This window comes from Rattus rattus, chromosome X (assembly GCF_011064425.1).
Source record: "Rattus rattus isolate New Zealand chromosome X, Rrattus_CSIRO_v1, whole genome shotgun sequence".
Classification (NCBI taxonomy): domain Eukaryota; kingdom Metazoa; phylum Chordata; class Mammalia; order Rodentia; family Muridae; genus Rattus; species Rattus rattus.
The window spans coordinates 32,941,982-32,954,981 of NC_046172.1; the positions used below are offsets into that span (position 1 = coordinate 32,941,982).

General features: G+C 41.8%; 1 protein-coding gene across 8 annotated transcripts in view; it reads right to left on the bottom strand.

The window, feature by feature from the left end:
- The window catches only part of Sh3kbp1 (SH3 domain containing kinase binding protein 1), a 347,694-nt gene that overhangs the window by 60,619 nt on the left and 274,075 nt on the right, over positions 1-13,000 (bottom strand). For all 8 annotated transcript variants that reach the window (XM_032890004.1, XM_032890006.1, XM_032890007.1 and 5 more), the window contains 2 exons: positions 3,716-3,767; positions 426-506 (listed from right to left, as the gene is read on the bottom strand). In XM_032890004.1, the coding sequence (XP_032745895.1) occupies positions 426-506; positions 3,716-3,767 (133 nt within the window). The remainder of the gene's footprint in view (positions 1-425; positions 507-3,715; positions 3,768-13,000) is intronic.

Below are 13,000 nucleotides of genomic sequence, written 5' to 3' on the forward strand. Positions count from 1 at the left end.
AATTTCAGCAAGCCAAGACCACCTATATCAATGATGCATGAACCCATCCCCACAAGAAACTGAGAAAAGTAGAGGGATTAGATAGAAAGCACCAGATATGTGCAGAGTCCTTGATAAACTTACAAACCACCAACTTCCGGGGTACAGGCAAGATGGCAATAGTAGACACATCATGGAAAAGCCCTAATGTGTTCAATGACTGGGCTGGTTGGTTTTGATTTCATGAAAAACTCTGTCCCTGTAAAGTGCCACATAACCTTCTCATATTTCCTTCAAAATGAGATGTTTGGAAGTAATCAAAACAAACCCGTAATCACCATATTCCAAAGAAAAAGCAAATTGTGTGGGTAATCAGGACTAGCGCCATGACAGATAGCTTCACTGCTTGCTGTTCTAGATGTGCCAATGAAGAATTGATCTCATACCTTTCTCTTCTGTTCTGTTTGGAAGTGTTTCCGGTCTTTCAGGAGGTATCTTTTTAATTTCATGTTTTCTCTCTGTGGTACCTAGGAGGGAAAAGCTAATTGCAATCAGAAAATGTTTTCTGTATTTATTTAGTTGACACATCTGCATTTAAATATTTATCAAGTACAGCAAAGGCAATGGAGTTTTTTCCCATGAGATGGCTGCTGGTGTTAATTGTTCAGAAACACAGCAGAACTCATTTCTAGTCTATGTCATGAAATTGGCTTGCATAGCCAGGTGTGCCTATAAATTTGGTACATGGGAAGCCAAGGCAGGATCACTACAAGTTCTAGGCCTACTGGGGATACAGAGAGACTGTGTCTTTAAAAAGAATTTGCATGCCTATAAATATTTAATTAATAAAAACACCATTACTCCTTTTTAAATATTTAAACACTGTTTCCTTGGACATTAAAAGTCAAAGATTATGATGAAGTGGGCATGCAGAATGTGTAGAAATAATTTATTCATAAAATATATAACTAAGGAATCATAATAATCATATTACATCTTATAAAGAACAGGTTTCATACAGATCTAGACTCCATCTTGTAATAAGCTAGATATATAGCCTGGAATTGTTTGATAGACCTTGCATTGTGAGGTAAGGTCTAGATTCCCTTGGCCGGAATGGGGCTAGCCTTGCAAATGTTTTGACCAGTAGTTGAAATAATTCCATACTATTTCCACTGTTACGTTATAAGGCCATCTAGCTTACACTTTATTTGCTGGAGTACTGCTGGACATCCATATAAGAGATCAACTACCTCAGAGAAGCTATGCAAACATACTCTGGTCTGAAGTCCCAGCTAAGCCCAGTCTCCGAGCCATTCCTGACATAGGTAGCAACACATGTGTTGAAGCCGCCATCTTTCAGGTGAATACACCAACATCAGCTAGCTCAGCTTTCCAAACCACTATCCCAGCCCTGATGGAATAGAAACTAACCATTCTAGTCATGCTCTATTCACATCCTTAGCCCACATAATCTATGGCTCTACAAAGATCATTATTTTATACCACAAAATTTGGAGTGGTTCCTCATACACCAACATATCTAGAATATAATTTTGAGGACTATGCAGATTTGTTACAATGGTCTTCCCTAAATCCTTTCTCTGTGTCTGAATTCTTCAAATATTACATATTTCCCAATACATCACTTTACATTTCTCCTTTGCTCTATGGCCTGCCACTGTTCCCTTACCTGAGGGCCTCCCTCATCTTTGCTATTGGCTTCAGGCATACAAGAGCACTGGGAACTAGCTAGAGCACAAACCAGTCCAAAGCACTCTCTGGTAGACTTGAATGAGTACTTGGCTGGTTCCATGGGTGGGTGCCAGATATTAAAATCAGAATTATGAGGCCCCCAAGAGGTAAAAAAACTTAAACTTTACATTGAACACATGCTTCATGTGACAACCATCTTTAATGGCACTATATATTAAACACTGTTTCTGATTTGTATCATTTACATATCTGGGCTCTTTTGGTAAAAGGAAGTTGATCACAATGGGAATATGGACATGTATTTCCTCATTACAAACAATTTTCAAGATACCTCAGGATAAAAGAGCCGGAAGACCAAATGCTGCTGTGCTTTACCCAGGAGAGAGTCATTGCAAATATGGTGAAATTATTAAAAAAGAATTTGTCTACCACCTACCATGTAGTCTCATTTCTAAAGACAATTGTACTATCTCTAAGAATCTGGTCCTACTTTCTCCATTCCAGCCTGACCAATTCTCAAACTGCTCAGTTTGATTCCTTGGGCTCTGACTGATTACTAACGCCTCTAGAGAAAAGGGTCTTCAGAGAAAAAAACACGCTTCTAGTCTATTCTAATCTTGCACAATAAAATATTTATATAGCCAGAGCCACTAGGTGGCAAAATGAAACTGTTCAATGCTAGTGGAAATTGGGGTGGAATAGGAGGTAGAATTATTACCCAGTGCCAGGTTAATCTCTGTAATTCTTAATTAGAGCTAAATAAATAAGAGAGAAATGTAAACTTAAATAGATTTTTTTCTTCTAAGTTTCTAGTCCCTTAAAAATCTTGACTTTTTTTTTCTTCAAAAAAATCACTTCTTAGTTGGAGGTCAGCCTGAACTTCATAGTGAATTTTGGGCCATCCAGGGATAGAGTGAGAGGCCCCCTGTTTAAAAAAAATACTTCTTAATAAATGTGTGAAAAAATAAAACCTGATAATTTATGTTCTTATATTATATGCTATACATATAATTGTGGATTTTTACACTAAAACAGCCTTAATTTTATTTTAGTTGTTTCTTATCAAAATTAGTATGTACATATACACATATCTTAGTGTATATTCACTGTGTAATATAATGGGTTTCATTGTGACACTTTCATACATGTATGTTATATATTTTGATTGCTCCTTTCCCTCCTCAGTTTGTTAACAAACCACTTAAATAGTCATCCACAAAAGGGATTTCTCTCCACAATTATGTGTGACTATTATAAAGAGACATCCATTGGGAAGTAGGAACTATCATCTTTATGGATAAGAATCCATCATGCAGGGGTTGGGGATTTAGCTCAGTGGTAGAGCGCTTGCCTAGCAAGTGCAAGGCCCTGGGTTTGGTCCCCAGCTCCAAAAAAAAAAACCAAAAAAAAAAAAAAAAAAAAGAATCTATCATGCAGTGACATCACTTCTTTCTATACTATTCACCCTTAATATCTAAACCACACAGAATGAGTGAACTAGATTTTGTTTTCAAGACTAGAAAATAGTCAAGAGGGAAAGTATCTATGGCTAGAAAACCATCTTTTTCTGGGGGTGGGGGGATGAAGTAAGTGCAAATTTTGGCTAGCCACATAGGACAGACATCGAAACCCCAGCAAATCTGTTCATAAACAATGACGCATGGCAATCCCATGGGAAACTGACCATCAGTAAGGACAATAAGCAGGGCTTTGCTCCTCAAAAGCAGATTGTTTAAAAAAAAAAAGACCCAGTTCATTTTATAGTACGTTCCTTGGAAACCCCAATTTCTGCACTGTAGTGGAGACACATTTTAGTGATACGGGTTCTTTTGTTTGTTTGTTTGTTTGTTTGTGTCTAGGAAAAACAGCAGCTCATTTAAAACCTGCCTGCTGAGACCGAATCACAACCCCCAAACTAGCAGTCTGTAGATCCAAAAATCTTGAATTCTAACGAAGAAAATTTCAATTTGTACAAAAGAAAGATGAACATTTTGTTTGCTGGATCTGAAAGGTACATTACCTGCCCCTTGTTTGATGACAGGAGCGGATGGAGGTGGCGGTTTCTTGGGTCTCTGAAAAATCAATCATAATTACACATGAGACTGTTGGCAAGCTAGAGTATCACGGAACATAGACATTGTTTTCTATGTGCAGCATGGACAATTTTGGAGAGCCTCTCCAAAAAAAAAAAAAAAAAAAAAATTGAGCAATTCTCTCTCTAGAGACACCAGCTTTTTTTTGGCACCTCTAAATAAACACTGAAGCAAATTCAATCGGCAAAACAAAACTCAGACCAACAAATGAAATGCAGTTTCCCCCTTTCTAAATTTACAACAGCCTTCTAGAAAAGCTCAGTTCAGCAAAAATGGCCTGAAACCAGCAAGCACAATGGTGCCCCTAAGCTGAAGCCACATTTGCAATTAAGATTTAATCAGCTGAATAAGAAGTGGTTCAGCAAGAGTGACCATGAAGACTCAAAATCAGATCTGATAGGACGTATGGAAGCTTCAACTAAATGCAGACCAAGAGTCTACTGCAGACTGGCAAGTCCCCTGCCCTCTTTGCCTCTTTTTATGCTGAGGAAGGTCATTTGTGAGATCACTCACATAGCAGTTATACCTTACAACATGTGCTAAACTGGAATGGATGTGGGGTTTTTCGAAGTGGCCCACTATTTTTTCTATTACACATTGTTACTCCATAGGTGATGAAGTAGCAGTACGATCAATAGCGTTCATCCCTGAACTGGTTTCAGAGTTTAGGGGCTATTCTTTGTCATCCAAGACTGACTAGAGGAGGGAGAGGGACACAGATGAACTGACTAAACAGCGGTCAGAGAACACAGCCAGGCACCGTCTTGTTCTGTCATGCTAAGGGCAAGGGGAGAACCATCCACTGTGATAACACTAAGGAAGGATGCAGGGAACTGAGAGGAAGGGCTGGATGCTTCACATCACTGTTGGCATTCCTTATTCTCCCAGGTACCATGTATTTGTGGTTCTAAGAAACCTACAAAGAGTATCTTCTGGTTTCCAGAAATGTCGTAGTATGACATTAATACAGGGACCACAAAAGGCAGACACACGCCTAACTGCCACTCTGGTTTACCTTTCTCTGACACAGTACTACGCTGCAGAAAGAGTATGTTTCCAATAAAATCCAGAGAATACATGACACACAAGAACATGTGTTCTTGTCTTTATCTGTTTTTGTGTTCTTATCTGAGGAGGGGGCATCATAGCATTCAGACTCTGGATTCACTATCTTTTCAGCCTGGTTCTTCATTAGTTGCTGATTCCACCAAATTGCTCTGAGTAAAGACTATAGCATGGTAGGAAAGACAAAGGGTTCTGAAAGCTGAAGATCAGTACAAATCTCTATTTTTAGATGATGACGAGCCGCCTCACCTAGCTCTCCTTTCTCACCAATAAATGGCCATTAATGTTATCTTTCAACTTGGGAGGAGATGGTTTTGCAAGAGTTAGTAATCTCGGACTTGGGAAACTCATGTAGCAACTCTATGAGGAACTGGTATCAATATGCCCAGGCTGCTGTTGAAATAAGTGAGAGAAGTCATTTCCCAAGGTCACTAAGCTATTAAATGAAGCAAGCTAGTAAATGGGGTAGAGGAGACTGGGAGTAAAGCCCAGGGCTGTTTGACCCACAGCACACTGCTAACCACTATGAAGGCCCAATGCTGGAGCAGAGCCATGAGGCAGGCACACGGAACTCATCAAAGCACAGGCAACAGTCTGATGGTCAGATTGCAAGGAGGAAATAGTTATCAAATTGCAGCTATGGTATGAGCTCACCTATGCTGCAACACACAAAAAGTAGAAAGAGTGGGGAGAAGTATGTTTAAAGTGGTGGTTTCTGACTAGCAGGACTACATGTGTGTATACACTTGGGTATGTTTCCTCCTCGATGTTTTCCTGTGACGTACGTATAAGTGCAGACAAATGAACTTTATTAGGAAAAAGCAAGCTGCACTTAGGGCCTCCGGCCCTTGAATACAGGCCCTGCACTGTGTGGGGGTGTGTTTGTGACTCAGGCTCTCCCAATACTCTATTCCCTTTGTCAGCTTTTTCCAGTTCCTTATTAACTCTGTCCTTCCTCCTTCTCTGTCTTGGTATAACTCGTTTGGGAATGGAGGTATGTTTATCTAATGAAGTTACTGCTGAAACCTTGCCATTTAAGCTTCCTTTAACTCACAATCAGAGTTACTGCTTAGTCATGAAACTGACAACACCCTATGGCCTAATTCTTCCCCAAGTCCCAGTCATGCCTATTCCTGGATGTCTTTCTTCCCCCTGATGGTTTGAAATACTCTTTTAATTAATTAAACATTTTTTAATTTATTTTGTGTATATGGTAATGTGTGTGAACCTGCTCACACATGCCACACCATGTGTAGGAAGATCAGAGGACAGCTCATGGAGAGCAGTTTCTCTCCTTCCGTTCTGTGGATCCTGGGGATGAAACTCAAGTTGTCAGGCTCAGAAGCAAGCACTTTTCCTGGCTGAGCCATCTCTCTGGCCCTGGTTTAAAAAATCTATAAACAATCTCACAGAAGACTCTGTAGTAGAAGCTGTTACCCCAGAGACCTTGCTTCAGAATATATGGAGGGGAAAGAGGTAAAGCAATTACAAACTATGACACTTTCTGTGATTACTGGGCCATGTGAAAAGAAACCAAAGCCTCTTGATGTTGTATAAGGTCTGGCCTGTAGCTGACGCATGAAATGTGTCATGGAAGGAATGGGTGGAAGAAAAAGAAGAGATGAGAAAGGAGGGTGAGAGAGAGGATGGGCTATTTCGTAATAACAAGACTGTGTGAACTGTGGTCCCAGAAACTATGCCTGTGAGAGTGGCAACAGGAGGAGGCAGGGGTCTGCATTTATGACAAGTGTCAGGACCACTGCAGAGGCAGTTAGGACACACATTTAAAAGGAAGGGCTAGCTTGTGAGCAGTGAGCTGCTGTACTACACCGTATAGGTACCAGACAGCAGGGAAGTTTATTCATCTCCCCCAACCCCCGCTTTTGGACCGAGTCCACATTCTCTGGTTTTAGTAAGTTCAACTGATTATAATTACGTCATTTCTCTCTTCCCTTTCTCCCTCCAAACCCTCCCACATCCCCCTCCTTGCTCTTTCCAGACCCATATGGCTCTAGACCACCTCCTCAAAACTTGGAAGCACTGTACATGGGCCTACTTTTATATTTTAATATACCAAACTGGGTGACGAGAACAGAAAATGCAGAGCAGCAAATCCCCAGCAAAAATATGGTAATAATAAAGAAACGCAGTAGTTGCTGATTCTCAAAGAAATAGAGATGAGGAGACCCAGAGTTGCTTTTCCTCAAAATGTTCAACTGTGTTTGGATGCAGATATTGGCATGAGGAACGCACCAGGTTCAGCAGGAGGTCCAGGGATTCTCTGTGGAGTTTAACAGCTACATACCAACCAGCTCCTTCAACTCAGGTGAGGATTTAAAGTCCTGTATCTTTAGAGTCAATCATTCCATTTATTCTCTCATCCCTCTCCCCGGTGGTGAAAGAACAAAACCTCAGTTCCAAACTTGGGTGGCTTTAGGCTGCTCAACTCTTAGGTAAGAGCTGAAAACAAAGCAGTGGATGTGGGGCCAGGAGTTATGGGAGGAGCCCCCTCTGCAATGGTGATGATGCTCAGGGGGTCTGCAGCAATCGGCTGGTAGCAAAAAGGGGTCTAGAAGCCTTATCACTCACTGTCCAGGCACTGAGAATTTATTAAAAAAGAAAACAACAAGAAAATGCCAGTAGCAACAATAAAATCCAGAGAGCCAACATTTCCTGATTTGTATTAGAGTCCAAAGCTTTCTGTGACCTCGTGTATTTAGGGCACATACATCTAAGTATGTATGCTCACCTCTGACTGCATATGCTTCAAACGGAAATGACCTGTCATCCTTCAAAGGCCACACCAGCTATATTTGATTATTACCATTACAGTACCAGGAAGGAAACATATCCGAATGTTCCAGAGTATGGATAGCAGGAAGGCAAACTGCTTCCTGCTGAAGGATTTCGAAACTGACTCTGCTCCTTGTTTGACAGGACCTGCCTGTTCCAAACCAAGGAACTCGTCATCTGGCTCAACTGCTTTGTCCTGGCAGGAACTGTAATCTGCAGCTTTGCTTTATGAACCAGTTTGTAGCTCCTCCCCTCCACACCACTGAGATATGTTTTGTTAAAAATAATCTGAAGACAGACCTTGATGGTTAATTAGACATGAAGAAATGCTTAGCCAACTGCTTAACCAGTTTGATGTTGCTGTAGCAGAACACCTAAATCTGAGTAATTTATAAAGAAAAGAGGTTTATTGGGGTTCTTCATTTTGAAAGTCCAAGAATGCGGTGTTAGCTTTTGATTGGCTTATAAGGGTTTTCTACTACTTCAACTCATACCAGAAGCTGGGAGGGGCAGAAAGTACAGACAGAAGCAGCACATGTACAAGAAAAACTCAAGTATGGTACCAGGATCGCAACCTTGAAAAGTAATTCAGTCTCAAGAAAATTAACCAGGTCTCTCCAAGAATATAATAACCATGGAGGAACTAGAAGGAGTGGAGAGAGGGAAAATTGTGGTAAGGATGTAATTAATGCATGATAGAATTAATCAATTCATGAAAGAGATACCTCATGACCTATCTCTTTTTGTTTTGTTTTTGGTGGTGGGAATTGAACTTAGCATTTTGCATATGCTAAGCAAGCACTCTATCACTGAGCTGTAGTCCCAGTCCCTAAGTATTCCTTAAAGATTCAGTTTATCTCAATACTGTACACAGGCTACCAAGCTCCAACACGAATTTGGAGAGGGCTCAAGCCTATTTGAATCCTAATGCAGAATCAGGACTTGGTTAGGGGAACAGATAAGCAAAATGGTAGCTCAGATTTTTAGCAACTTTGGACCTTAGAAAATATCTCTATGCATCAAGCTAAGCTGAGAGACTGGAAGGGATACGAATGGATTTTACCAGACTAGGGCACCCATGACAATTGTAGAGAAAGATGGGGGGCTCTGCCCTGCCATTTCTGCACCACCATATCTGGAGGACCCACCACATTTTGAAAGCATGGAGCTGGGACAACGTGATACTGATGTCTATAACTGCTCCTCTGTACCTTCCAGAGTTTAAACAACTAGCTGCACTGTCATCTGCACAGGATATCCCAAGGAACCATTATATAACTTCCTCTTGGGAGAGTCTCTTGCTGGTTTCCTATCTCAGTCTCTAGCCTCATGGTATGTGGCTGTAGTCTCTCTCATGGTTAGATCACTCCAAATGGATGGCCTATTAGGATCCTCTAGACTCTGGAATAGAGCTTCCTCCTAATAGGTTATCTGAGCACACCCCTTCATTCCATCCAGCCCACCCTACAAGTGAGAACTTAATTATATATCCACATCCCATGTCTAGTGGAAGGGCCTGGGCATCCCTTTATCTAGAAAATGGAATGTGACAGGAGCCAGCTTTATGCATCCCCCTCCCTTCTTCCCTTTCCTTTATACTAGTACAAAACAGAACAATGAACAGGAAAGGAAGCGCAGAAGAAAAACAGGCACATTTGACACAAGACCAAAACACAAAGAGACCCAATTTATCTGCCAAATTTATACCACACACAAAATGAAGGAGAAGCTTGGGGTGTCAGCTCAAAGAAGCTCCAACTGGGAAATGAAATATCAGCCCTATAGATAAGGATATGACAAATGAGATGTTCAACCGAGAGAGCATAGACTGTAGATCCTGCCAGGGAAGGAAGAGGTGATACGATCTGGGTGGCCTGCGGATAGCCCACTGAGGCTATATCAATAGGCCAAACTTAGGTGACATAAACAGCCTCACAAGCTCAATTCCTGTGTATGAGACCACCCAGAAGAACTAAATACACAAGACAGATATGTCGTAGGGGGATTATTTTTCCTAAAACTGCTTATTGGGTGGGAGATATGTTTATTTAATTTATTGGCCCACATTTAGAACTTAGAAAATTATAGAGATCTCTGAGGACTAATTCCATGTCTAGGAATGAGAAAAAAATATTGGCTAAGAGAGGAATATTGGGGGGGGGTAATAAGGGAATACCCGTATGTGGGAGGGGGAGGGGAGGGAATGGGGGCTTATGGACAGGAAACTGGGAAGGGGAATAATCTTTGAAATGTAAGTAAAGAATTATCTCTAATAAAAAATTTTTAAAAAGTGAAAAAAAATATTGGCTAAGAACAAATTTATAAACTGGGTTGTCATTATACGGGAGCTCCTAAGAACTTAGTAAAGGGGAAAGTGGTCAGAATTAATGCTATGCAACTCATCGGTGGTGGATTAAGCATCATGGAAACTTTTTTTGAATAAAAGTTTGAAATCTGCAAAGCTGCCTGATCTAGAACAAATTTATGAAGATGTACAAGCACAGAGCTATAACTGAGGAAGTAGGAAATCAAAGGATCATTTCAGAGTGCCTAGAGCTTGTTATGAGTAGGAAGGGTGTGGTCAGTGATTATTTTAAAAGATCTTTTCAGGGGTTGGGGATTTAGCTCAGTGGTAGAGCGCTTGCCTACCAAGTGCAAGGCCCTGGGTTCGGTCCTCAGCTCCGGGGGGGGGGGGGGCTATTCATTCACTCATTCACTTGTTTGTTCATTCTCTGCCTGCCTGCCTGCCTGCCTGTCTAGCTGTCTGGCTGGCTGTTTCTCCCCACAGCCTCTCACACAAGTGCATACCCTTATGCACTCATGTGGCGGTCATTAGGTGCCTGCTGGCATCGCTCTCTGCCTATTCCCTTTGAGATCAGTCTCATGTTTCCTTGGATAGGTTGGAAGCCGCAACCCTCTTGTCTCTGTCCTCTCAGAATTGGAGTTAGAGGCATGTGAAAGATGCCTGGCTTGATTTTGTTTGTTGGTTGAGACATGGTTTCCCATATCCTAAGCTGAGTTCAAACTCAACATACAGCCACAAAGGGACTTCCTACCCTCCCGCCCCTATCTCCTGAGTGCTGGGATTATAGCTGTGCAACGCCTTACCCACACTATGCAGTGTTGGGGCTCAAACTTGGGACTCTGCATTAGAAGCACTATGCCAAATTGAACTACAATCCTAGACCCTGGTCAGTGGTGAATATGGAAAAACCAGAGTTGACGAAGCTAACAGAATAGTGCTCTTGCAACAATTGGTTTAGCTGAACTCAAGGCTGCTGGCTCCCTTGGCAAACGCTTCTCCTTCTATTATGTGTGAAGAGGGCCGTGCTGCTGCCTGGCTTTTTCATCTCACATGAGACTCTTTGCCTTCCCAGAGCAATCTGGAGTTGTTGTTGTTGTTGCTGCTGCTGCTGCTGCTGTTGTTGTTGTTGTTAAACCTGGATCGTAAGAAATTAGACCCGTAGTGGTAGGGGCAAATGGCCAGGGCCAGTACTTCTCAGCTCCTGTTAATTAGCAAGCTAGCAGCCTGCTGCCTGTGTAAGCCTGGGAGTATGCAAAGTGAGGCTGAGTCACAGTGGCAGAGACATTTTGGACAGGTTTCTAAGTTCCTGTGGGAGAAGCAGATGTCTCCCTGTATATTCACTAGGGAAACCCTTGGGGGGAGCCTTAGAGGTGTCCACTTGGGACATGGCACCAACTCCAAAGAGCCCATTCAGGGGACATGCCCTAGAATGGCGCTGCAGCTTCTGGTGATCTACCTTCTTCTCTTAGAAGGTACACAGCCTGAGATGTTCTGGAAACACTACCTTTCAAAGGACAATCTTTCCACAGGTTGATCCTAACCTTTGTCTCTTTCTAATGACATCAGGATGCTGTTCCTGCTATTCTGGAACTCAGCCCTAGTTCCCTGTTACACGTCACTGACAATGACAGTGCATGCGCCTTGCTTCATTAGAGCTCTGAGAATATTTCATCTTTCCATCCTGATGTTCAATTGTGCTGTCAAGGCTCAAAATAAACAGTGATTGCATCTAGGTTCTCTCCTAAATAGCTTACATAATTGCTTTAAAATATGCACCACGAGATCAATGAGCATTCTCTCCTGGAATACCTTGAGGAAAAGCCACAGAATGCTTGCCGTGCTGGAAAATCTGCTGAACGTCCTCAGGACGCGAGTCCACCAGGGATTGCAAAATGCCTGATGGTGACTCTCTTGAGTCCACAGCCTGGCAGAAGAGAAGCCAGACTCAAAAGCATGCCCTGGTGATGCCTGCTGAGTCAAAAAGCCTGCTGTGGAAGACTTGCTTCTGCCTATCCTGATCATTGCATACTGTCCTCTTTTCTGGGTGAATGACTGTAACCCCAGTCACTGGGGAGACAAGATGACATCTGCTGAAATTGGTGGCAGAATGTCTCAGACACCATAAGCCATATAGCATCTTCATGTTAATAATGCTAATCATCCTTATACTGTCAATTCAGCGAGTGGCATCTCCTGCCCCGACCATATTGTCACCAACTCACCAGTATTCTAGGTGCAGCAAGCAATAAAGGCTGGCATAGCAACGGGTGCAAAGCTATCCCGCTGGTTTTGTAAGCCAGTGGGGATGAAAAAGGGATTTTCTACTTTGAAATTTCAAAAACCTAAATGTCACATTAGACAATACCTTTTCAGCTATCTGAAAATTACTTTTCAGTTATCTGACAGGTCTGACTATTGTATCCCTAAAACGAAGTTTTCTGCTTTGTGAGGATGAAGTTTTAAAAAGAGATGAGGCCTGCGTGTCTGAGGTTGCAGAGATGCCCATGGGACGCTACAAAATATGCACAGCTCAACAAGGAGGCCACGCCATGTCCTCTCAGCAATAACAACGTCACTCTCCTGCTTCCCTTAATATCTTATGTAACAAAGAGCTTCTAGAACAGTACACTGTAGAGTGTGTCTCGTATGAGTGAATTCAAGGCCCCAGCAAAATAAGACCAAGAATTTAAAGACAGAGCACCACAAAAGAGCCAACTGTGGTTTTTGCTCATTCATTAGAAAAAATGATCTAGTGTTTCAAAATCATATTCCTGTCACCATAAAAATGACAAGTATATGTTGCTGAGCTATAGCTAGTCATTCTGTGATGTAAATACACAATAGCCTTTTGGAATCTGTGTTTGATTGGTTACATGATCCCCTGTGGACACAAAAATCCACTGGTACTATGGTCCTTAATATAATGGTATACTGCTTATATGCAACCTAAGTCCCTCTTACTATTTACTGTAAAATCACATTTAGATTACTTATACGTGGCTCTTATAGGGAATAATTCTTTAAGTTTGTGTATGCTCAGCACAGACAA